The 26,855-nt window shown below is 43.7% G+C and overlaps 1 protein-coding gene across 1 annotated transcript in view; it reads right to left on the bottom strand.

Annotated features, from left to right (window-relative positions):
- Positions 1-26,638, bottom strand: part of IL1RAPL1 (interleukin 1 receptor accessory protein like 1) — a 924,197-nt gene extending 897,559 nt beyond the window's left edge. The window contains exon 1 of the mRNA XM_070944181.1: positions 26,484-26,638. Coding sequence (XP_070800282.1) covers positions 26,484-26,623 — 140 coding nt within the window. The 5' untranslated portion in view covers positions 26,624-26,638. The remainder of the gene's footprint in view (positions 1-26,483) is intronic.
- Between the last annotated feature and the right edge of the window lie 217 nt (positions 26,639-26,855).

Raw genomic sequence — 26,855 nt, 5'->3', positions numbered from 1 at the left:
TCCTCAAGAAGCCTTCCCTGGACCCGGCTGAATTAGCCAACTATCGTCCAGTCTCCAACCTTCGTTTTGTGGCGAAGGTTGTTGAGAGCATGGTGGCACAACAACTTCCCCGGCACCTGGATGAAGCTATCTATCTAGACCCGTACCAGTCGGGCTTCAGGCAGGGGCACAGCACAGAAACGGCATTGGTCGTGTTGGTGGATGATCTCTGGAGGGCTCGGGACAGGGGTTGTTCCTCTGTCCTAGTCCTATTAGATCTCTCAGCGGCTTTTGATACCATCGCCCATGGTATCATGCTGCAGCAGTTGAGGGGGTTAGGAATAGGGGGCACCGTTTTGCGGTGGTTCTCCTCCTTCCTCTCCGACCGCTCACAGTTCGTGTTGGCAGGGGGGCAGAGGTCGACCTCGAGGTGTCTTGCATGGGGAGTGCCGCAAGGGTCAGTCCTCTCACCCCTCCTGTTCAACATTTATGTGAAGCCGCTGGGTGAGATCATCCGTGGTTTTGGGGTGAAGTGCCATCTGTACGCTGATGATACTCAGCTGTACATCTCCACCCCAGACCACCCCAACGATGCCCTTGATGTGATGTCCCGCTGCCTGGAGGCCGTGCGGGTCTGGATGGGGAGGAACAGGCTCAGACTCAACCCCTCCAAGACCGAGTGGCTGTGGCTTCCGGCGCCCCGATATAGTCAGCAGGTGCCATCGCTGACTATTGGGGGTGAATCTTTGCCCCCCACGGAGAGGGCTCGCAATCTGGGTGTCCTCCTGGATGCGCGGCTGTCTTTAGAAGAGCATATGACGGCCGTGGCCAGGGGGGCCTTTTATCAGGTTCACCTGATTCGCCAGTTGCAGCCCTTTCTGGATCGGGACGCCCTGCGCACGGTCACTCATGCCCTTGTTACTTCCCGGTTGGACTATTGTAATGCTCTCTACATGGGGCTCCCCTTGAAGAGCACTCGGAGGCTCCAGCTGGTCCAGAATGCGGCCGCGCGGGTGGTTATGGGCGCAACCCGTTATGCCCATGTGACACCCCTCCTGCACGAGCTGCACTGGCTCCCGGTGGTCTTCCGGGTGCGATTCAAGGTGTTGGTTACCACCTTTAAAGCGCTCCATGGCATAGGACCCGGGTACCTCCGAGACCGTCTTCTGCCACCAATAGCCTCCCACTGACCAGTTCGTTCCCACAGAGAGGGTCTCCTCAGGGTGCCGTCTGCCAAGCTATGTCGGCTGGTGACGCCCAGGGGGAGGGCCTTCTCTGTGGGAGCCCCAGCCCTGTGGAACGAACTGCCCCCGGAAATTCGTAAGATCTCCGACCTCCGGGTGTTTCGCTGCGCATTGAAGACCCTGTTGTTCCGCCAGGCCGGACTATCAACACAATAGTTTTAAATTGGGGTATTTAAATTTATTGGGGTTTTAAATTTGAGCCACTTATTTAATTATTTTAAATTTTATATCATTGTTTTGTCTGTGTTTTTAAATAGGCTGTACACCGCCCTGAGTCCTTCGGGAGAAGGGCGGTATAGAAATAAAATAATAATAATAATAATAATAATAATAATAATAATAATAATAATAATAATAATAATAATATTATTATTATTATTATTATTATTATTATTATTATTATTATTATTATATGGAAAACTGCTGTGCAAAGTCCTTTGTCTTGGATATGTATAAAAGCAGTTGTATCAGTACTCTTCCTTTGTTCAGAATTGCAGATTCAAATCTGGTTCTGAAACTGCGCAATAAAACTGTCTCTGGCTGACCCAGGAATGTTGTTCAGTCTTCTCTTTCTACAACATTTTCTGGCGACTTGCACGAAGGAACTGAGGAACAGAGACCATTGATCTGCCTGATGGCTGCCCCAGCAGGGACCAACGCCTTCCCAAGGAAAGTCCATCGGCTGGCCATAGGACTCCATTGAAGTCTACGGAACCTTTCGGTGAGGAGGTGCCGTGAACCTGCTGGCGAAGCAGACCAGTCAAGGATCCTCAAGGTCAGCCAGATCCAGAGACCTCAGCAAAAGTCCAAGAGGAAGACACCTGCAGGCAAGTATAAGTAAGGAGTTCAAGTCTCCTGTGGGGAGTTCGAGTCTCCCTGTTAAGGGGTCCCACCAATTTAGTGGTGGAAGAGGGGGCCTGATCACCCTCCTAGGAGACAAGGTGTCGTCCTGAAAGTCTCCAGTAGGGAGTTCAAGTCTCCTGCTGGGAGTTTTGAGTCTCCCTGTTAGAGGAGTTCAAGTCTCCTGTTAGGATTGTGTCGGTAGTTAAACCGCTGCAGTTCCCATTGGTGACCTTTGAGTTTCAGGTCAGTGGTAGTGTTGTTAGGATGGGTGGTTGTAATAGTGTCCCCAGGACACTGTTACAATGCATGTTAGCCAATTTTAAGAATGCCTTTAGTGAAGACTATGGTGATCCCCCGTCTGATCCGGATACCTTGAAGATGTTTTGTATAAATTTATGGCCTAACTTTGGCATAAGTTGGCCAGAAGAAGGATCGTTGAATCCAATAGTGATATCCAAGGTACATCAGATCATTACGCAGAATGGCCATTGGGATCAATACCCATACACAGATCAGTGGCAGATCACTCAGAAGGCAGCTCCCCCTTGGCTTAAGGAATGTCAGATGGAATGTGTGAGAGTGTGTTTGATGAAAGAGAAACATAAGACCAACAGAAAGATAGTTAAAACCAAAGTTTTTAGTCAGGAGGATGAGGAAGATGTTAGCCGTCCTCCCCCATATTTATGACAACCCGTGTCCCCAAGACAAAACCCCTATCCATCCTTGCCAGTGGATATGGTGCCAAGATCCATCCAGCCCTGGAAACACCAACAGCAAGTTAAAAGGGAAGTTAAGAGTGATGGGGAAGAAGAGACAGAAGAAGAATCTAAACCCATTAGTTCCCGAACTCGAAGCCAGTCAAGTTTAAAGAAGACAGAGACTCTGGCCCCCTTGAGGGAAATTTTGAGTCATGGAACTGATGCCCAGGGACTGCCCATCATTCGTCCCTTGCTTCAATATCAGCCATTTACAACTACAGATCTACTTAATTGGAAACAGCAATATGGCCCATTTAGCAAGAAGCCTACCGAAATAGTAGATCTATTTAGTACCATAATGCAAACACATAGACCCACATGGGGAGACATCCAGCAATTATTAAATACCTTACTCTCCGTGGAGGACAGAGAAAAATACAAAATCGCTAAGGAAAAGATCTTGACCCGTATGTATCCAGACAATGACAATGCCGTGCAAAAGGCTACAGCAGCTGCAGAAGTAGATCCAAATTGGGATCCCAATGTTAACCAAGACCAAACTCTATTAGCTGCCTACCGCCTTCTATGCATAAACAGTTTAAGGGAAGCAGCAAAAGGTCCCGTTAATTATGCCAAAACCACCACCCTACATCAAGAAAAGGATGAGAGTCCTGAGGCCTTCTTGACTAAACTAGTAGAATCCTATAAAATCCATACTGGGATAAACATAGAAGATCCAGCAAATAGATACCTGTTAAATGAACGATTTATCAGTCAAAGTGCCATAGACATCAGGAGAAAATTGCAGAAATTAGAAGGAGCTCTAGGAAAAAATACCAGTGAACTCCTGGAAGTGGCCAGAAGGGTCTACCTGAATAGAGATAGAGAAGAGGGGAAAAAGGTATTAAAGAGAGAAAGAGGACTGAAATGTTAGCTTTGGCCCTGGGAGGGGTTACCTTAGGGCCCAACCAATGTGCCATTTGTAAAGAAGAAGGACATTGGCAAAGAGAGTGCTCCCGTAGAAGGACGGAATCAAGAGAAGTATCCTACGGGCATGGAAGAGCTATGTTGAGAGGAAGAAGTTTTAGAGGAACCCCGAGTGGAACTTTTAGAGGAAGAAGAGGTACTGACAGGTGACAACCCAACCAGTCGTACCAGAATGAGGAAGTAATCAGCCTAGCCGAGATGGAGTGGGATGACTGAAGAAGCCAGGGCCCCACGGACCCACCCCCGGAGCCCATGATGGATTTATGGGTGGAAGGATGTCAAGTCCGCATGATGATCGATACCGGAGCCAGTCGATCAGTCATTAATAAATTAGTGGCCCCCTTGTCAACTAAGAAATTCAGAGTTCAAGGAGTGTCAGGCACAGCTGCCACACACAGCCTCCTGAAACCTGTCAAATGCAAGGTTGGGAACGGCCTAGTGGAGCACCAATTTTTGTATATGCCTGAATGCCATGTCCCACTATTAGGAAGGGATCTACTTTTTAAAATGAGAGCCACCATTTCCTTCAACGAGAATGGACAATACCTGACAGTGTCGCACCCAGTAGAAGAGACTTGGCGGCTGATGGATTTTTTTTTTTATTGAAAAGTTTTATAAGAAATACAAACATTTTCTCCCCCCCACCCTTTCCCCCTCCCCTCCTTCCCCCCCACCCCCCTCCCTAGACTTCCCAGAACAGGCACAGGGTATAGCATTCACAAACATAAAGCTAAAATATGCTAACAAATTATTGTATTCATATTCTCCCTAGATCTTTAACTCCTTATAACTCAAAAACTATAAACATAAACTACTTAAAAATATTTCATTCATAAGCTATATGAATCTTCTTGTTCAGATACTTTTTTTGTATATAGTCAATCCATCTTCTCCATTCTGACATGCATCTTTCATTTGAATGATCTTTAAGATATGATGAAATTTTTGCCATCTCTGCCAAATGCACAACTTTTAATGTCCATTCCTCTATGGTAGGTGGTTCTTCCTTCTTCCAGTACTGTGCCACCAGTAACCTGGCAGCTGTTATTAAATTCAAAACCAACTTAGTCTCTATTACAGTACAATCCGTGACTATTCCCAACAAAAAAAAAAAACTGTGGTGTAAATTTAATTTTTTTCCTTAAAATATTTTGAACAATCCACCATATTTTTATCCAAAAAGCCTTAATTTTTTTACATGTCCACCATATATGAAAATATGTAGCATCTTCACACTCACATCGCCAACACTTAGGTTGTAAATTTGGATACATACAGGCTAGTTTTTTTGGGTCTAAATGCCATCTATAAAACATTTTATAAAAGTTCTCTCTTAAGTTTTGAGCTTGTGTGAATCTTACATTTCTAACCCATATCTTTTCCCATGTATCCAACATTATTGGTTCACCTATGTTTTGTGCCCATTTTATCATACAATCCTTGACTAGCTCTGTTTCCAAATCTATTTCCACTAATACATTATACAACCTTTTAATATGCATTTGACCTTTATCTCTTATTTGCTTTATCAAATTCTCATCCTGCTGCAAAATACCAGTTTTTTTGATCCTCTCTCCATCTGGCCTGCAGCTGACCATACTGAAACCAAGTCTTAATAATTCCTTCTTCTCTTAATTGCTCCATAGATTTTAATTGTAATGTAACTCCTTCCTTATAAAGGAGTTCCTTATATGTAAACTTATCTTGCTTTTGCTCCAAATTTATATTCTCTATCGCGTGTCTGGGTACTTATCCATAAGTTACCATATTGGTAACTTATCCTTTAGTTTATATTTATATTTTTTCCAGACACGCAGTAGAGCATTTCTTAATATGTGACTTTTAAAGGTCTTATCTACTTTCTTGTCATACAATAGATAAGCATGCCAGCCGTAGACCAGACTATATCCTTCAATGTTCAGTATCTTTTCCTCCGTTAAATTTATCCAATCTGTAATTGCTGAGAGGGTAGTGGCTTCATAATACAGTCTTAAGTTGGGCATTTTAAGACCACCTCTTTCTTGGGTGTCTTGCATTATCTTTTGATTAACTCGTGGTTTCTTCCCTACCCACACAAACTTGTTTATGCCCTTCTGCCATTCCTTCAGATTTTCATCTTTTTTGAGTATAGATATCATTTGAAAAAGAAAAAAAAATCTTGGTAAGATATTCATTTTTACAGTGGTTATCCTACCCAGCAAAGACAGTTGCATTTTTTTCCAATTTTCCATCTCTTTCTGTATTTTTTGCCATAACGGTTCATAATTATGTTGATATAATTTCGTATTTGCAGTCATAATATAAACCCCTAAATATTTAACCTTCTTAACTATTTCAAATCCTGTTAACCTTTCTATCTCTTCTTTCTGGCTTCTGTCCATATTTTTAGCTATTATCTTTGTTTTAGCTGTATTTATTTTAAAACCAGATACTTGTCCATATGAGCAGATTATATCCATCAAGGCTGTAATCGATTGTACCGGTTGGGCTAAGGTAACCACCAGGTCATCCGCAAATGCTCATAGCTTATATTCATGCTGTCTAATTCTAATTCCCTTTATTATATCAGTCCCACATATTTTATTTAATAAAATTTCCAGCGTCAAAATAAACAATGACGGAGACAAGGGACAGCCTTGCCTTGTTCCTTTTTCTATATTAAAATTATCTGTTAAACCACCATTGATTATTATTTGCGCTGTTTGTTTTTGATATATTGCCTTAATAGATTGTGTAAAATGTTCTCCAAATTGCATCCTTTCTATTAGTTTTAATAAAAATTGCCAATTCAATCTATCAAAAGCTTTTTCAGCATCCAAAAAAACTAGCACTGCGGGGACCTGGTTGTTCCTTCCCAAATACTCTAATAAATTAACAATTTGCCTTACATTACTTTTCATTTGTATCCCATTAATAAAACCAGTTTGATCATGATGAATCATTTGCTGCATAACTGTCATTAATCTATTTGCTAAAATTTTAGCAAAAATCTTATAGTCTGTATTTAAAAGTGAAATCGGCCTATAGTTTTTAGGATCTGTATAGTCTTGCCCATCTTTTGGGATCAACGAAATAAATGCTGTCTTCCAAGTTGGAGGTACCTCTCCTCCCTGTTGTATATTATTGAATAATTCCTTCAGTGGTTCCACCATTTCCTCCTGTAAACTTTTATAATAAATAGCTGTCAAACCATCCGTTCCAGGAGCTTTACCCACTTTCAACTGCTTAATTGCAAACATAATTTCCTCGGAAGTTATCAATTGATTTAAGCTATCCCTCTGCTCTTTTGAAGTTATATAAATATTCTCTTTCTGCAGATATCTATCTATATCTATATCTTGAATTTTATCACCAGTATACAGCCTTGAATAGATCTCTAAAAAAGATTTTTTAATCAATTCTTGCTCATAAACCTCCTTACCCCCCGCCCCTTTTTTTTTTATTTGATTTATATGCCGCCCTTCTCCGGAGACTCAGGGCAGCTTACAATGCGCTAAGCAATAACCTTCATTCTTTTGTATATTTATACAAAGTCAGCTTATTGCCCCCACAACTGGGTCCTCAATTTACTTACCTTAGAAAGGATGGAAGGCTGAGTCAACCTTGAGCCTTGGCGAGATTCGAACCTGCAGTAATTGCAGGCAGCTGTTCTTAATAACAGGGTGCTTTAGACCACTGTACTACCAAGGCTCTTACCCTTGTATTTCATTTTCTCTATTGTCCTTGCTTTCTGCTTTTTCCTTAACAAATATGCCAACCACATGCCTGGTTTATTAGCATTACAAAAAGTATTATGTTTTGCATATTGTAAATTGGTTGCCACTTGATCTGCTATTAACATATTAAACTGACCCTTCAATAAATTGATTGCCTCTTTAATTTTCTTATCTGTTGGGTTGGCTATTAAAGCCTGTTCCTTTTTATTAATCTCCTCTTCTAATTCTTTTCTTTTTACCCCCTGTTTCTTTCTATATTTATTATTCAAATATATCAAAATTCCTCGCATGTAGGATTTACTTGCATCCCATACCATTTCCACAGATGTACCCTTTTGCATATTCATAGCAAAAAACTCTTTCATAAATTTTTTACACTCTTTTACATTTTCTTCATATCTAAACAAATTATCATTTAACCTCCAGGACCTCCTAGGCCCTTTCCCATACTCCAATTCCATCCAGACTGGGCTATGGTCTGTCAATGTTCTTGAACAAATCTTTGTGTTCTTCACCCTAGATAATAAATCATTAGTAATTAATATAAAATCAATCCTTGAAAAAGATTGATGTCTATCCAAGAAAAAAGTAAAGTCTTTTTCTTCTGGATTTCTTTCACGCCAAATATCCCTCAACTCCCAGTCGTCCATCATCTCCCAGAACTGTTTGGGCAATTTTGCTCTTGTTAAAACATTTTGTTTAGGTCCCTTCTTATCTTTTTTTATGTCCAAAACACAATTCCAATCCCCCAATAGGATACAAGTTTTATATCTCCATTGTGTCAACTTTGAGTGTAGTAAGTTATAAAATTTTTCTTGTTGTTGGTTCGGGGCATATACTCCAATTACAAGTGTTTTTTCTCCTTTTATTAAAAGTTCAATTGCTAAAAATCTTCCTTGATCATCCGCTTCAACTAATTTTGCAATTAAGTCTCTTTTCACATATATAACTATACCATTTTTCTTCTCTGATGCTGCTGAAACATAATGTGTACCTAATCTTGCATTTGTCAAATATTTTTGATCTTGTATCCTAATATGAGTCTCTTGTAAACAAATTACTTCATTCTTAAATTGTTTAAGATAGTGAAATATTTTCCTTCTTTTCTGTGGAGAATTCAAACCATTGACATTCCAAGTCAAAAATCTAGTTCCCATCTCTGGGCCTCTGAAGCGTCTGAAGCAATTTTTGATGGTCTTGCCTCATTTGACCTTTAGGTCTTGCTCCCCCCACAGCTTCTGTTTTGGTAGTTTCTTGGGTTGCTATCTGCACTTGCTGTTGTTGTTGTTGCTGTAGCTGTTTTAATTCTTCCTTACGCTTAGCTGTTGCTGCTCTGGTCTGTCTTGATCCTTCGGTTCTTCAAATATATCAATTAAATCCACATCTTGAACAGCCATCTGAATTTGTAGTGGTTCTTCTTGACCAGTCAAAACTCCCCCCTGAACTACTGTCAGTAGCTCTTCTCTCTCTCCTTGCATTACTTCCTTCTTTCTTTTTCCTTCTGGTGATTTGGGTGTCCCAGCCTTTAATACATCTCTTGCTTTTCATATTGTGTTAAGCCGATATCTCTCTCCTGAATAAGTCACCACTAGGCCGGCTGGCACCTCCCATCTATACTGTAGTTGGCGTTTTTTCAGCTCATCCACCAGAAAAGCATACTCCCTTCTAGCTCGCAACATCTTGGGGGGGATTTCTTTCATTGTCATCACCTCCTGGCCTTCAACCTGAAGCTTGTTTTTAAAAGTAGCCTGTAGAATTTCATTGCATACTCTCCTTGTAGTAAAATATATTACAATGTCTCTTGGTAAGTGTTTTTGTCTGGCCACCCAAGAGTTAACACGATATGCCTTGTCAATCTGCCAGCCCAGCTCAGTTTTCGTCTCCCCCAGCAACTGTGCCAATGCCTCTGACATCATTTCTTTCAAATTCTCTTGTTTATTCTCCTTCACCCCTCTGAATCTTAAAGCAAATTCCATATCTCTATATTGTAACGTCGTTACATCAACTTCAGCCTTCTCAAGTCTACTGTGAGTCTCTCCCAATTTATTATCCAAAATTTCCGTAGATTGCTTAATCAACTTTATCATCCACCATTTCAGTATCACCTGCCAAACATTTAAATGCCAATAATGTAACTTCTCTGATTTGCCAATTCCGAATTAAAATCTCATCTGAAACAGCCTGTATTTTTTCATTAGTTTCATTAATTTTTTCATTAGTTTCATTAATTTTTTCATTAGTTTCATTAATTTTTTCATTAATCACAGTAGTAATTTTATTTTGCGTGGCTTGTAGGGCTTCTTGTATCATCTCAAACGTTAAAGTCTGTGGGTCTGTTGGAGGGGCAGAGGCTTGCAATCTAGGAGTATGAGCTGGGGAGCTTCCAGTGCTCACAGTTCCTTTAATAGGTACAGTCTTTACAGATTTTGAGGCCATTTTCAGTTTAAATTGATCATTATATTTCAATCAGAAGCCAAAAAGAAAAGTTCATCAAAGTCAAAGAATTTTCCCAATCATAAATTAACGTTAAAAATCCTCCTTCTCTCAACACAACAGTTCTTTCCAGGCAAGAGGCTACCAGCGAAATGAAACTTTCTGTAACTTTCACTTTCTCCGCCCTTCCCTTTCAAGCTTCAATCGCCATTTTGTTGCAAATTGCTAACTTGTTACTTCTGAAGGAGGCTATAAACATTGGAGTTAAGTGTAAATACTTGCAATCTGACTTCTCATGGCTTGTTCTGCCTGCAGCAATTAAAGATTAATTAAGAATTAAAGAATTATTAAGAATCCCCTCACTTGTTATTGGCAGAGATGGTCGCGACTTCTAGCTCCGCTAAATAGCGGAGTCTTCCCAGGTCCGGAGCAGATTGACAGACTTCTAGGGAGCCCTCACCCTTCACGCCCCAAGATTTCTCCTAGGGTGCTTGGGGGGCTCTACCTCCACCTGTCGGCTCTTCTCTCTCCCCTTTGCCCGGGGAGAGGGTTTCCAAGTCCCAGACAGCTGTTTTTCGGCTGTTCTGGGGCTTTTACAGTTCTGGGGCTCTACCTCTGCCTGTCGGCTCTTCTCTCTCCCCTTTGCCCGGGGAGAGGGTTTCCAAGTCCCAGACAGCTGTTTTTTGGCTGTTCTGGGGCTTTTACGGTACCGGGGATCGGGCGCCCACGGAGGAGCATCAGCGAAGTCCATGGAGTCAACCGGAAGTTTCACTTGGCGACTGATGTTAATGCAAGACAAACCCCCGAAAGTAATTGGGAGGAATTTAATGTTCCCACCTTGTGGGCAGAGGACAAACCCCCCCCCCGGACTAGCTAAATTTGCCTCTCCTGTGGAAATTAAATTGAAATTGGGATACAAGCCCATCAGAGTGCCCCAGTATTACTTCCCTCAAGAGGCTGCCAAAGCCATTCAAGTTTTAATTGACAAATACTTAGTTGCAGGGATACTAAGGGAAACTCAGTCCCCATGGAATACAGCCATTCTGCCCGTTTGGAAACTAGATGGGGGGTGGAGACTGGCACAAGATCTAAGGCCCGTAAATAATGTGGTGGTCACGCTCCATGACAGTCCCAAACCCCTACATTTTGCTGGGAACCATTCCTCACACGGCCGCATGGTTCTCAATCATAGACCTGAAAGATGCTTTCTTCACCATACCCCTACTCCCTGATAGCCAAGACTTGTTTGCCTTTGAGTGGAAAGACTCTAAACTGCATAGACATTGTCAGTATACCTGGACAAGATTACCCCAAGGCTTTAAGAATTCGCCTACTCTTTTTGGGCACGCCTTGGCTTTGGACTTGCAGTACTTCCAACCTGTTCAGGAAGGGGACTGTCTCCTCCAGTATGTAGATGATGTGTTAGTAACAGGAACCACTCAGGAGAACTGTTTCCAAAATACCCAGACCTTCCTTGAGTTACTGAGAGACTGTGGATACAGAGCTTCAAGGAAGAAGGCTCAATTAGTAAAGAAAGAAGTTACATATTTGGGATACATTCTGTCTCAGGGTCAGAGGAATTTGGGCCTACCTCGTAAACAGGCAATCTTGCAACTGCCCCCGCCGAAAAATTGGAAAGAACTGTGGGGCATTCTGGGAGTCATGGGCTTTTGTCGCTTATGGATTCCCAATTTTGCCTTACTTGCCAAACCCCTATATGCATCAACCCGGGGAGCAGAAACAGACCCTTTTGAATGGGGCAAGGAACAAGTAAATTCGTTAAGTCATTTTAAAAAAGCACTTGTATCCTCTCCAGCGTTAGGATTGCCAGATCTTTCCAAGCCCTTCCCTCTTTATGTAGATGTTCGTCATAATGTGGCATTAGGGGTGTTGACTCAACAGCAAGGGTCATGGCAACGGCCGGTGGCCTATCTATCTAAACAGCTGGACGGCCCTGCCCAAGGCTGCCCACACTGTCTTAAAATTTTGGCCGCTGTGGCAGAACTTATGAGAGACACAAACAAACTGACTTTTACCTCTAAAGTAGCAGTCTTCACATCCCATGCATTGCAAACCATTCTGGAAAATAAAGGACACTTGTGGATAAGTAATCAGAGGCTTCATAAATACCAAGCGCTGCTGTTAGAAAACCCCCAGATAAGCCTTCACCAATGTGCAACTATCAATCTTGCCACTCTTATGCCTATACCCGATGCATCCCTTCCGTTACATGACTGCCTACATGTACTAGACCTTCAGTATTCCTGTAGACCAGACCTAACAGACACACCTCTTCCATATGCCCAGCTTACTTGGTTTACTGATGGCTCCAGCTTTATGGAAAATGGTGCTCGTTATACAGGGTATGCTATAGTTAGCTAACATGCAGTCATTGAAAGTGCTCCTCTTCCGGTGGGTACCAGTGCTCAAGCGGCTGAGTTATGGGGACTCATCCGAGCATTAGAGTTAGCCACAGACAAGACTATTAATGTGTACACAGACAGTAAATATGCCTTTTTGACTATTCAAGCATGCAGCCATTTACAAGGAACACTGATTCTGCAGGCAAACTAATCCAACATGCCCCTCTAATTAAAAGATTGATTTTTGCTGCACAATTTCCTAAATCCTTAGCTGTCATCCATTGTCCAGGTCATCAGAAGGCAGACTCTCTCATTGCACAGGGCAATCAATTTGCTGATAGAGAGGCCAAATTGGCAGCATGCCAGCCCCTAGATAAAAGTGGTTATTATCTTTATCTGGCACAAGAAATAGAATCATACATTGAAAGACTGCATCCCACCTATACTCATGTGGAGAAGGAAAAGGCTGAAGGAGATCTGAAAGCCACTCTTGTGAAGGGATGGTATACCCTTCCAGACAATCGCCTAGTGGTACCAGTTTCACTTGCCTGGCCTTTAGTATCAGAGGCACATCTGACCTCACATATTGGCAAGACTGCTTTAGCCCAACAGTTGCAAGCAACATTCTACATACCTAACTTGCAGAGCCTCATTGCCAAAGTAACTTCCCAATGTCCTACGTGCACGCAAGTGAATGCTAAGCAAGGACCGCGTTTACCACCAGGACAGCAGCCCATTTCCTACTTGCCCATGGACTACTTAGTTGTGGACTTTACTGACATGCCCAAATGCAATGGTTATAAAGCTCTGCTCATTTTCATTGACACTTACTCAGGATGGATCGAGGCCTACCCTACCTGAAATAAATTAGCTATACAAGTGGCACGCTTTCTTTTAAAGGAAATAATCCTTAGATTTGGATGTTCATCTACCATCAGTTCAGACAATGGCCCCGAATTTGTGCAACGTATAAATCGCCATCTAGCTGAAGCAGCAGGCCTGAAATGGAGATATCATTGTGCTTTTTGGCCCCAATCCGCAAAAAAAAATTGAAAGAGCTAATAGATCATTAAAAGTAATTATTACCAAACTATGCTTAGAAACCCACTTGCCATGGCTTCTAGTTTTCCCCATGGCCTTGTACATTTTTAGAACAGCCCCACGAACTAAATACCAGCTGTCTCCTTTTGAACTCCTGTATGGTAGGCCCCCTACTTTGTTTAAGCACCACTTTCAAGGCTGGCCAGACCTAGTTCAAAAGGGGTGTGTGGAAGCAAGGAAATTATTTTTACAGCTACAACAGCACAACAATCATGTCAATCAACTGAGGCAATATATGCAAGAATGTAGACCTCCTCCTATTATGACTGCAGGTCACAACTACAAGCCAGGTGATAGAGTATGGATAAAACATTGGAAAAATGAGCCCTTAAAACCTAGATGGAAAGGACCATATACTGTTGTGATGTGTTCACCTTTTGCAGTTAAGACTTTAGAAGGAAGATCTTGGGTCCATTGGACGAGACTGAAGCCCGCAGACCAGAATGATCCAGTTACATACCAGGTGATAAAAACTGACAAGCCATTGGTGCTGAAGTTCAAGAAGAATACACCCTGCTGAGTCCTACCGGCAATGGATTCTCAACGCACGGTGGTGATCATCAGCCTTGCCGAACCACCCCAGAAGCTGGTTCCCAGCACACGGCCGAAGCTCGGACTGGGGGAAGACAACATTCCATAACTGTAATTTATACTGTAAAACCCATTAACTGTGACAGAAACTAGTAAGAAAATTCTTAAAGATACTAATGCTTGAGGAAGGTTGGGGGTGAGGACTCTGGGCAGTTGCTATCCTAGCCCTACTATTGGAATTGTATTATATATATATAAGGACCGGTTCGGTGGGACACCTAGGATTGAGGTTGATACTGCTCTTTCCCAAGTTACATATACCCCTAACCCTCTTCCTGCCGTAGTGAGTTTGTAAACTAAGGGTGTTGTGATATTAAGTACTGTGTGTGTTGAAAGGAAGTGATTATGTTTTTTTTATGGCTTTGGATGTTCTTAGCAGAGGGTCTATTAAGTGATAATCTCTCGAACAATAGTTTCCACTGTTGTGAGACTGCCTGAGAAATCCCCCTTGTCCAGGAGGAAGGATCCAGAAATATTGAGGACCCCGGGAAACCGACCAGCATCAGGACACTAAGTAAAGACACTTTAGGTCAAGTCTGCTCCCGCCAATGACGTATCATCAGTAGGTGGGGTCATTACTTTAGACCTGAGCCAACTCCAAGACCTAATGTCAAACAATTGACAATCCCGGTAAAGGGGGGAATACAAGAACAAAGAGAGAACGGACCCCTGCAACAATTGAAAAAAGGGAATTACATGTCAAGGATACTGGAATTAGGTCAAAGCCTCGTTAATCAGTCTGATTCTACCTTGGGTCAAAACTGCTGGTTGTGTTTGTCTGCTAGTCCTTCATCTTATCATGCTGTCCCAGTTGAGCAAGATCTCTGGGAAAGGACAAAAGCTACCCTAGTCCTTAAAAAGGATATTAAAAACAAAGCAGCAACATCAAAGTTGCAAGGAGATTTTTATGATGCATTCAAAAGACTGGGAATAAGCTGCCTTCCAATAGCTGGCCTTATAGCCACTGGTGTAGAAATCATAGGAACACCCTTTCTGTGTGTAAAGAGACATCAAACATCTGGTATTCCTGTAGGGTCCCTGACGGAAGAACAATGTCTGTCAGAAATATACTTTGGCCCTAGAATGAACCTTATGGATGTCAAATTAACCAGAAGTATTTCTCCTTCTGCCCGCCACTTATTTCAACAAAAGGTCACTTTCTCAATACCACCAAATATGACCATTAAAAAGGGAAGGTGGGGAGGATGGAATATATATTTGGAAAAATGTCCGAGGCCATTTCAGCCAACACGGTTTCCCTTTTGGTTCACCTTAAAGTCCAAATCAGGTTCATGTGCTCTCTTTCCCCCTCGAAATGTAACCTGCCATTATCTTCTTGAAGGCCCAACTCTCAGAGATAAGCAAAAGGACCCTTCACTAGAAGTCCCATTACAGCCACTGACTGGAATGTTTGTGGCAGGGACTTTGGGGATCTGGACTAATGAAAAGAACCACCGAGCTCATGCCTTTTCCATAAATATAGGTGTATGTCTAGGAGAAAATGGAGTTTTCTTCTTGTGTGGAAAGGATGCGTATTTGTGTTTACCAACAAACTGGACAGGGACATGCACATTAGTACACCTTTTTCCTAAAATAGGTGTTGTCAGTGGAGAACATACTATCCCTGTTCCTCTCATGAGACATATTCAGAAACGGGTGCCAGTCCTAGTCCCACTATTAGTAATCATGGGAATAGGAACTGCAGTTGGAACAGGTATAGGTGGAATAACCCACTCCATAATACAGTTTCAGCAATTGACAGAAGAGCTTCAAGAGAGCCTGAACCAAATTGCTGGGACTTTGGTAGAAGTCCAAGACCAGATAGATTCTTTGGCAGCAGTGGTCCTACAAAATCGATGTGGCATAGACCTCCTAACAGCAGAGAAAGGTGGTTTGTGTGTATTTCTGGGAGAAGATTGTTGTTTCTATATGAATAAATCAGGCATGGTCAGGGAAGTTGCCAAGGATTTGCAGAATAGGGCTTCCAAGATAAGTCAGAGGTTACAAACAACTGACATGTAGTTTTCTTGGTTGCCTGGATCCGGCTGGATAAAACAAATGTTATTCTTGTTGATATGTGCTGTAGCAGGCCTAGCTTTTATTCCTTGTGTAATTCCTCTGCTCTGGCAGCTATCAAAGAGAGCGGTGAAGGAAATGCAATCTGAAAAGGAGTTAGTTTTGATGGAGCGCCTCATTGATCATCAGGTCAGCCCTAATTCCCTTGATGAAAATAAAGACTCTGATGCAGACACATATGTAGAAATTGAACCTGGGAAAGAATGGAGAGAGTACCTCCAAGGATTAAGGGAGTGAAGATCAAGAAATACCTATCCTTTGCCTAGATTAGTCATATTTTGCTAGATATTATATGTTTGCTTTGTTTATTAAGAAGGAATAGAATGTTATCTACAAGAGAATTGAATATGTAGGGAGTAGTGGAAGTTTCTGCATGGAAAAACTTCCAAAGGGGGGGAATAAAGTGAATAATGTGAATAATATAATAATGTGAATAATGTGAATGGTATAGGGTCAGCTATATGAATACTGGAGGACCCTCTTTTATTCACATTATTATAAGAAAGAAAAGTGCTTGTTTAGAAAGTACACTAGGTCAGCTAAATTCCATCCTTGGTAATATATATCTTCTGAGGGGCCTATCTGTCAAGGATGCAAGGACATCCATAAGAAACAAAAAGTTACTTATTAATCCAAGGCCAGCCATGAATCTATGCATCAGTGATTACAGAAGAGGAGGATGTTTAGCTAAGATTATCTCATGTACTATAAATTAATGTAGGAATTTAGTAATTAAAAAGTGTCAATTATCATGTAACAAATGTATGTTAACCATATATGCTGTTAACCATATATATCCACTATGCTGTGCAAAATCCTTTGTCTTGGATATGTATAAAAGCAGTTGTATCAGAACTCTTCCTTTGTTCAGAATTGCAGATACAAATCTGGTTCTGAAACTGCGCAATAAAACTGTCTCTGGCTGACCCAGGAATGTTGTTCAGTTTTCTCTTTCTACAACACTACAACCCAAGGCCCCTGCATTCCTGGCTTAGATTATTCCTGTGACTTCTCCTTGCAAGGCCTGAAATTCGGATTACCGGAGTTGTTGACAAACCTCAGTGGAGACCCTAACCTCAGAGGGGATTTTGAGCTGTTTGTTTTTGGAACCTATCCAGGCAAAAAAAAAAACCCCTTTATTTTCGAGACTGTTTTGGTTTGGCTGTAAGTTTGTTTGGCTTTTGGTTATCTATTTGGTTCCGAGCCAATTTCTGTGCTAAGCTTGCAGCCGGGGGTTAGCTGAAAACCTGATATGGAACTGTTGAGGGAACAGACTGAATAAAGCTCAGACTCCTTGGAACTATGTCTGGGAATTGACAGACAGATCTAGAACTGATTACTTACCATGGATGAAAAATCAGCCTGACCACTACAGGAACAAAGAGTTCTGCATTGAGATTGTGGACTTTACAGTTCTGTAGCAGTGCAACAGTCAGATTAAAATTATACTAACATGACGAACATTAAAATCAACCAAAACCTAGCAGCAAAGTCAGATTTCTGATTTGAAATCAGCCAATCTTGGGGAAAACGCCTGGCCTTTCAAGATTCTACCCAGCTAGTCCAACAACAAGGGAAGTCGAGTAATGTTATCTCACAGAGGTCAAGAATGTTCCTCATAGTGACATTGCAAGGGCTTCCCCAGTCCCTGTTTATCTAGGAGGCACCTGGTTACCTGACAGAGGGAGGCTGGTTTGCTACCTGAAGGTTGGATAAATAATTAGTGTTGCTGCTCTTGTCATCACAACGTAAAACCTCAAATGCCGCCCCCCCCCCACCGGGCAAAAGACCGAGCAGCACCGTGTTGGAGAGGACCCACGTCTGGCCTTGCGAAAGGAGGAAGGAGGAGCCGCCGCTGGGCCGGATCGGGGCCGCGTCTGGCCAAGCTTCTTCCTGCCGAGCTCCAACGTTGGAATTTAATTCTTTGTTTCAGAAAAGCTTGCTTATTGACTTTATACAGCCCCTCACCTTGCTTGCTTGTAACTCTGAGCAGGGCAGACAATTAAAAGAAAAACTGAATGATCAACATAATTATCCCCCTTCCTCTGCTTGTTTTTGGCCCTGTGGCAAAGGAGGTGTGGAGTATAATATTCCCGGTTTATATCCTCTTCTGTCTTGTTGGTAACGCACACATGACAATAATTAATTTTATCTTGGGGGGGATGTGCATGTGTGTATGTGAGAGGGTGTTGGGATGGATGGGATGGAAAGAATGGGTTTGGAGTGGGTGAATTTGGGGAGAATGAGGGAGCCAGGGAGCAAGGAATGGAGCCCCCTCTGCTGAGTGTGCAAACAGAAGCAGATGGGGGCTCAGATATGACCCTCAGCTCGGTATGAGTGGGGTGCCTTGCTGCCGGGGAGGAGGAGGGCCATTGAGGTGGGGGAGGGGGATCTCTGGGGTGTTGGAGAGCTGGAGTGTTGCGATTATGACTGGGAGAGGTAGATACGGCAGGAGCCGAGGTGTAGGCTGCTCTCGGGGAACTAGGACTTGCTCTCTCAAAGCGATTACTTGTTCCGGCCCTTCTGGTTCTGGTTTACTGGGCTCGCCTCGTATACCTGGTGACTCGGGATGTCAGGACCCTGGCCTCAGGCTGCTGCTGTTTAATGCCAGGTCTGTTGTTAACAAGACCCCCCTCATTCGGGACTTAATCCTGGAGGAGGGGGCTGACCTGGCATGCACAACTGAGACCTGGCTGGGCCAGGAGGGGTGTGTGCTCTCTCAGAGATGTGCCCAGATGGGTTCCAGATATTGCATCAGCCGCAACTCCAGGGAAGGGGTGGAGGAGTGGCAGCTATTGTCTGGAAGAGTCTTTGCCCTTGCAGGATCTCTGCCCCTGAGATTGTTGGGTGTGAGTCTCTCCTCTTGAGGTTGGACTCAGGGGTTCAGTTGGGCTTGTTGCTGACATACCTGCCTCCCAGCTGCATTACATCAGCCCTGCCTGTGCTGCTAGAGGCAGTAGTTGGGCTGGTGGTGGAGTTCCCCAGGCTTATGGTACTGGGGGACTTCAATTTGCTGTTACTTGGCGAATCCTCAGATGCAGCTCAGGAGTTCATGGCTTCCATGACAACCATGGACCTGACCCAAATAGTTCAGGGTCCGACTCATGGGGGGGACACACACTTGACCTGGTGTTTCTCTCGGGGCAGTGGAGATATGATCTGGAATTAAGGGGTATAGATGCTTCTTCCTTGTCGTGGTCAGATCATTTCCTGCTGAGGTTGGACTTCAGGACACTACTCCTCCATCGCAGGGAGGTGGAACCGATTAAGTGCCAATAAATAGTGGGGGCGGGGCGGGGTGAGGGGCAGGCGAGCCAGTAATTTTACAAACAGTTGGGTGTTTTTTTTGTAATTTATTGGCCTTGCAGCAGTGGTGGGTTGCTACTGGTTTTCCCCGGTTCGCAAGGACCGGTAGCGGTAATTTGGGCTGGTTCAGAGAACCATTAGTAATTGCTGGCTGGCCACACCCCTGAACTGGTATGCTCACTTGCCCCAGCCGCTTCACGCTTGCTCGCCCCGCCCTCCTCCACCCAGTCACTCCTCACTTATACTGTGTGGATCCTCGCTTGCAGCTTGCCTGCCTGAAGTACTGTGCCTGCCAGGTAAGCCTGCGAGTCGCAGCCTACCTAGCTGCCCCTGCCCCCCCCGCCCCCACCATCCCAGCCTGCCTCCCCTACTCCCTTCCCCGCAGCCCATAGCCCTGCCATGCATCTCTGCCTTCCACATGGCCTTCCCAGTGTCCCTGAGACCAGCTTGCAAAGGCAGGCAAGTGGGCCTGGCCATAGGGACTGCCGGGAAGGCAGGCAAGCATGGCAGGGCCACCCAGCTGTGGGGAAGAGAGCTAGTAGCTTACTTACTTCCCCGAAGCCCTGCCATGCTTGCCTGCCTTCCACGCTGCCTTTCGGCGTCCCCATGGCCAGCTTGCCATCCACCCCCACCCCGATTCCCTTTTACCTTTCTTTAACATGCCCTGCTTCTCTCCCCAAACCTTGGGAGGCGGCGTCCTCCAAGCCGCAAAGCCCTCAAAGCAGCTGCAGGGGAAAAAAAAAAACCTTGGCTTCTGAAGCCTCTCAAAAGCTTTGAAGGTATGTGTGTGTTTGGCAGCACTGAAGTGAGTCGCATGAAGGGAGCCCGCTGGGTAACCATGCCAGCTGTGATCGGCCCCTTGCCTTCCGCTGCCACCGTCACCTCTGCCTCTTCCTTCTCTCTGCCAACAGAAGTCGGAGAGGAAAAGGCAGTTGCTTCGCCGAGCGTTTCTCCGCATTTCATCCCAAGTCAGCCGCCCTCACTGGAAATGCGGAGAAATGCTCAGCAAAGCAACTGCCTTTTCCTCTCCGACTTCTGCTGGCAGAGAGAAGGAAGAGGCAGAGGTGGCGGTGGCAGCGGAAGGCAAGGGGCCAATCGCGTGGCTCACTTCAATGCCGCCAAACACACACACACCTTCAAAGCCTTCGAGAGGCTTCAGCGGCCAAGGCTTTTCTTTTCCCCCCCCCCTCCTGCAGCCACCTCGAGGGCTTTGTGGCGTGGAGGATGCTGCCTCCCAAGGTTTGGGGAGGGAAGCGGGACACATTAAAGGCTGGCTGAGGAACTCTGGGAGTTGAAGTCCACAAGATTAAAAGTTGCCAAGGTTGGTGACCCCTGCCCTAGACTACTTTAGGAGCAAAGTGGTGGGTTTTGCTGGCATTTCAGGAGGAAAGAGAGGAAGGGAGAGAGAGAGAGAGAAATAGAAAAAGAGACAAAGGAAGAGACAAAGAAAGAAAGAGAAAGAAGGAAGGAAGGAAAGAGGGAGAGAAAAAGAAAAGAGAGAGAGAAAGAGAGAGAAAGAGAAAGAGAAAAAGTAAGTAAGTAAGTAAGTAAGTAAGTAAGTAAGTAAGTAAGTAAGAAAGAAAGAAAGAAAGAAAGAAAGAAAGAAAGAAAGAAAGAGAGAGAGAGAGAGAGAGAGAGAGAGAGACAAAGAAAGAGGAAGGGTGAGAGAGAAAGAGAGAAAGAAAGAAGAAAGAGAAAGAAAGAGGAAGGAAGGGGGGAGAGAGAGAGAGAGAGAAGAGGAAGGAAGGACCACAAACTCTGGCACTAGATGTGGCTTCAGAAGACACTTTGAAACAGGACAGCAATCTAGGACTGGAAGGGACCTTAGAGGCCATCTAGTCCAACCTCCTGCTCCAGCAGGAAACCTTACTGGATTATTTTGGTGCCTCTAACAGTGAGGAAAATTGTCAGAAAGGAGAAGGAGTTTACTAGGACAAGGCTGCCATGCAGAGAAAGGCAGAGATCATCCTTGATTTATGACCAGAATTGAGCCCAAAATTTTGGTTGCTAAGCAAGAGCATTGTTAAGTGAGTTTCACCACATTTTACTGGATCCATGATCTCTCCTGGCTCTAACAGTCACGTGCAGGCTAGGGAAGTAAATCTGAAGGCATGTGTAATGTTCTAATGTACAGAAGTTATAGTTAAATGGGTGGCAGAAAGTGGACTCTGGGTGTGTTTTTCCAAATATAGTAAGTGAGGTTGAATATGTATAGTTTTAGAAGAGAGGGGTGTGTGTGTGTGTGTGTGTGTGTGTGTGTGTGTGTGTGTGTGTGTGTGTACAGAGTGAATTACAGAGTTGGAAGGGACCTTTGGAGGTCTTCTAGTCTTCTAGTCCAGAGATCTCCAACCTTGGCAACTTTCTCTGCCTGGGCCTGATGCTTCCTGAGAGGCAGGAGGTCTCTCCGAATGGGACCCCCTCCCCAAAAGGCTGGCCCCAAAGCCCTAGCTCAGAGGTCTTCAAACTTGGCAGCTTTAAGACTTGTGGACTTCAACTCCCAGAATTCTCCAACCAGCTGGCTGGGAAATTCTGGGAGTTGAAGTCTGCCAGGCTTAAAGTTTCCAAGTTTGAAGACCTCTGGACTAGAAGATAAATGATGGCATAAATGATGACCAGTCAAAAGTGCAAGGACCTGTCAGAAATCACTTTTTTCAGCCCTCTGGGTAGTCCCTATGTGCATATGGACTACTCAGAGGGCTGAAAAAGTTATTTTTGACCGGTTCTCGCACTTTTGACCAGTCCTTGAACTTACGACTGTCCTCACATTTTATGTTTTGCGTCCTATCTTGTCACCGTGGTGAAGAGACGTAGTGGTGAAATGACTGACATGGTGGTTAAGAATGCCGCAACGGGCATAAATGTGAGGATGGTTATAAGTGCAAGGACCGGTCAAAAGTGCAAGGACCAGTCAGAAATGACTTTTTTCAGCCCTCTGAGTAGTCTCTATGTGCATATGGACTGCTCAGAGGGCTGAAAAAGTTATTTTTGACCGGTCCTCGCACTTTTGACCAGTCCTTGAACTTATGACTGTCCTCATATTTTACGTTTTGCGCCCTATCTTGTCACCGTGGTGAAGAGAAATAGTGGTGAAATGACTGACACGGTTGTTAAGAATGCCGCAATGGGCATAAATCTGAGGATGGTCATAAGTGCGAGGACCCGGTCAAAAATGCAAGGATCAGTCAGAAATGACTTTTTTCAGCCCTCTGAGTAATCCCTATGCACATAGCCACGCCCACCCAGTCACATGACCAGCTAGCCACACCTACCCAGTCACATGACCAGCTAGCCACACCCACCCAGTCACATGACCGCCAAGCCACACCCCCAACTAAGCCATGCCCACAGAACCAGTTGTTAAAAAAATTGAATCCCACCACTGCCTGACTTCCTTGTCCACAGTCCGGCTGAGTCCCTGGCAGCTGCCTGGAATAGGGGGGCATCTGGGGCACTGGACCGGATTGTGCCTTTGTGACCTCTCCATGGTGGTGGATCCAGGAAAGCTCTCTGGTTTACCGAGGAGCTCCGGGAGATGAAGCGCCAGAAGAGACGTCTAGAGCGACGCTGGAGGACCAATAACTCCGAATCTGACCGAACACTCTTAAGAACCTTTATTAGGACTTATTTAGTGGCAATACGGCTGGCAAAAGGTTCACATTTTTCTGCACTTATTGCATCCACTGATTCGTGCCCAGCAGCCCTATTTAGGGTGACTCACTCCCTCCTTAATGTAGGGGGAGTGGAGGAGCCCTTGCAGGGTAGAGCTGAGGAGTTTGTGCAGTTTCTGTCGGATAAAGTCGCTCAGATTAGGATGGACTTGGACTCCGATTGGGCAATTCCGACCGAGATGACAGGGGCAGGTCTTAGTTTTATTGTGTGGGATGAGTTTGAGCCTGTGACTCCTGAGGAAGTGGACAAGGCTGTAGGAGCAATGAGTTCCTCCACTTGTTTGTTGGACCCGTGCCCCTCCTGGCTGGTTTTGGCCAGCAGGGAGGTGACATGAGTCTGGCTCCAGGCTTTAGTTAATGCATCCTTGAGGGAAGGGGCCTTCTTGAAACCGTTAAAGGAAGTGGTCGTAAGGCCCCTCCTCAAGAAGCCTTCCCTGGATCCAGCAGAATTAAAGAACTTTCATCTAGTCTCAAACCTACCCTTTGTGGGAAAGGTTGTAGAGAACGTGGTGGCACTTCAGCTCCTGCGGTCATTGGAGGAAACGGATTATCTAGACCCCTTTCAGTCTGGCTTCAGGCCTGGCTACAGCACAGAAACTGCTTTGGTCACACTGATGGATTATCTCTGGCGAGCCCAAGATGGGGGTCATTCCTCCATCTTGGTGCTACTTGACCTCTCAGCGGCTTTCGATACCATTGACCATGGTATCATTCTGGGACGACTAAGGGAACTGGGAGTGGGAGGCACTGTGTTATGGTGGTTCTCCTCCTATCTCTCTGGTTGGTCACAGTCGGTGTTGATAGAAGGACAGAGGTCGATCCCTAGGCCCCTCGTTTGTGGGGTGCCTCAGGGCTCGGTCCTCCTTCCCCTCCTATTTAACATCTACATGAAGCCACTGGGTGAGATCATCCGATGACATGGGGTGAGATATCAGCAATACGCGGATGATACCCAGCTGTATATCTCTACCCCGCATCAATTCAGTGATGCAGTAGATGTGATGTGCTGGTGCCTGGAGGTTGTGAGGGTCTGGATGGGAGTCAACAGGCTCAGACTTAACCCAGAAAAGACCGAGTGGCTGTGGGTATTGCCTCCTAAAGACTATGTTGATTGTCCATCCTTGGTTCTGGGGGGAGGAGAAATTGTCCCCCTCAGAACAGGCTTGCAATTTGGGTGTCCTCCTAGACTCACAGCTAAGATTAGAGCAACATCTGACAGCTGTGGCTAGGGGGACCTTTGCACAGGTTCGCCTGGTGCACCAATTGTGACCCTACTTGGATCAGGAGGCTCTCCTCACAGTCACTCATGCCCTTGTCACCTCACAGTTAAATTATTGCAATGCATTCTACATGGGGCTACCCTTGAAAAGTGTTCAGAGACTACAGTTGGTCCAGAACTCAGCTGCGCAAGCTGTCATGGGTGCACCTAGGTACACCCATATTACACCAATTCTCTGCGAGCTGCACTGGCTCCCTATTGGTCTCCAGTCACAATTCAAGGTGTTGGTTATTACCTTTAAAGTCCTACATGGCTCAGGGCCAGGTTATCTTCGAGACCGCCTTCTACCGCATAGCTCCCAGCAACCGGTAACATCCCACAGAGTTGGTCTCCTCCGGGTCCTGTCAGCTAAACAATGCCGGCTGGCAGGCCCGTGGGGGAGGGCCTTCTCTGTGGCTGCCCCAGCTCTCTGGAATCAGTTACCTCCTGAGATCTGGACCATCCCCACCCTATTGGCCTTCCGAAAAGCAGCGAAGACCTGGCTTTTCCGGCAGGCCTGGGGTCATTGATCTTGCTTTGTGATCTGACGAGATCCAGCCATGAATGGTGTGAATGGGTTTTAATATCTTTAATGTTTTTAATTTTTAAGTGTTTTTATAGTGATTTTTTGAGTGTATTGTGAGCCGCCCTGGTTCTTCGGAGAGGGGCGGCATATAAATTGAATAAATAAATAAATAAATAAATAAATAAATAAATAAATAAATAAATAAATAAATAAATAAATAAATAAGAATATGCATTTCAAAAGCAGAAACTATAAAAAATGATGATTAGTTTGGGAATATATGCATATGTATTAAAGATTAATTCTCACGTTTCTGAATATTCTCATTTCATTTCAAAAGATTTATTTGTGCCACTTATTAGAAAATATATTTTGCCCAACTGGAGTACATTCATTCAGTACATTTTATTTTACATAAAATCATTCTTGGTTCTTCCATTATCACTATTCATTATTAATCTTTCACATGTAACTGTCACCAACCTATCAATTCATACTTTTATACATACCCACAACAGCATAAAAGGCACCAATTCTTATATCCTGCAAACATCACTTTAGTCACTCCTTTTTTAATTATAAACTTTATTTATTTATTTATTTTATTAGTCATATTTCTATGCCGCCCACTCTCTGAGGACTCTGGGTGGCTTACACCAAAGACAGTATCCTAAATAGCATATTGCCCCCTAACAATCTGGGTCCTCATTATACCTACCTCGGAAGGATGGAAGGCTGAGTCAACCTTGAGCCGGTGAGATTTGATCCGCTGATCTGCTGAATTAGCAGTCAGCTGAAATAGCTGCAGTACTGCACCCTAACTACTGCGCCACCTCGGCTCTTATAACTTTCACTTAACTTCATGTTCTCATCAACTCATTCCACAATATCCAAGACTCATTATTCAAATCTGGTATAACCTTTGTCTTTCTTTTACATTTTACAGACACACAACACATATTTTTACCACTTTCATTTCATTTATTCATGTTCTTTATCATTTACTCTTAGATTGCAAGCTGAAGTCTTCCAACTGCCATAGTTGTGACAAAATGAGCTTGTAAATATTGACTTCCATCATCCATCATGGATTTCATAAATGAAAGCTTTCATATAAACTTTTTATAAGATAGAAAATGTATAGATTTAATTGCACCAAAGACTTATGAAGCATACACTGTCAACACTAAGGATACAACTGATCAATTTTGACCCTTTCAGGCCACAAGTTGTATATCACAATCACAACAGAAATCCAGTTTTGTGATAAGCAAGTTCATGTATTCTATGCAAACTAGGATTTCTAATATATAAACTACTTTGAAAACCATTTTACTGTGGCCCATACCTTATCAGCTAAGAGATCTACAATATGCAACATACCAATGCACATTTTTGTTAACAAGAAAAATTTCAAAGACAGGATAATCAAAACAACTCATTAAGGAATGCTTCCTAGAATATAAATATAGTTGAAGGCAAACCAAATACATTTGTAAACTATTTTTCAATTAAACATAAACATCATAAAGATAGTTTCTATTTAAAAACTGTGCAATCAAGATAATTTAGACAACAAAATGATTTCGTCAGAATAATAAATAAATAAATAAATAAATAAATAAATAAATAAATAAATAAATAAATAAATATTGTTTATGTACTTCTTGCTGATAAAAAAGGTTAAAACATACCTTATGACACATGCATAAAGCCCACTGTCTTGTGCCAGTGTTGGACGAAACCAAATAGCATCTTCCTCTTTGCTCATTCTATTTCCATCAAAAGCTATAGGTTCCTCAAAATCTCCAGGTCCAGAACTCTTGTACCACATTAAACTGAGTCCAGCACTTTGTGCTATGGTGTAATTTGCTCTTATATAACCATAAAACAGTGCACATTTTATACGAACAGGTTCTCCCACTAAGACTTGATACTTTTTGTAATCCACTGACCAGTCAGTACATCCATCTGCTGAAAGAGGAGGGGAAAAAAGGCAAAAATGAGTTTTAAGAAGTTGTATTTTGCAAAATTTTAAACAGTTTCTGCTCACTGTAGAATGTTAT

This window comes from Pituophis catenifer, unplaced genomic scaffold (assembly GCF_029215685.1).
Source record: "Pituophis catenifer annectens isolate HBS135680 unplaced genomic scaffold, rPitCat1.0.hap2 SCAF_4, whole genome shotgun sequence".
In the NCBI taxonomy this organism is placed as follows: Eukaryota; Metazoa; Chordata; class Lepidosauria; order Squamata; family Colubridae; genus Pituophis; species Pituophis catenifer.
This window is presented reverse-complemented; position numbering and strand designations above follow the sequence as displayed.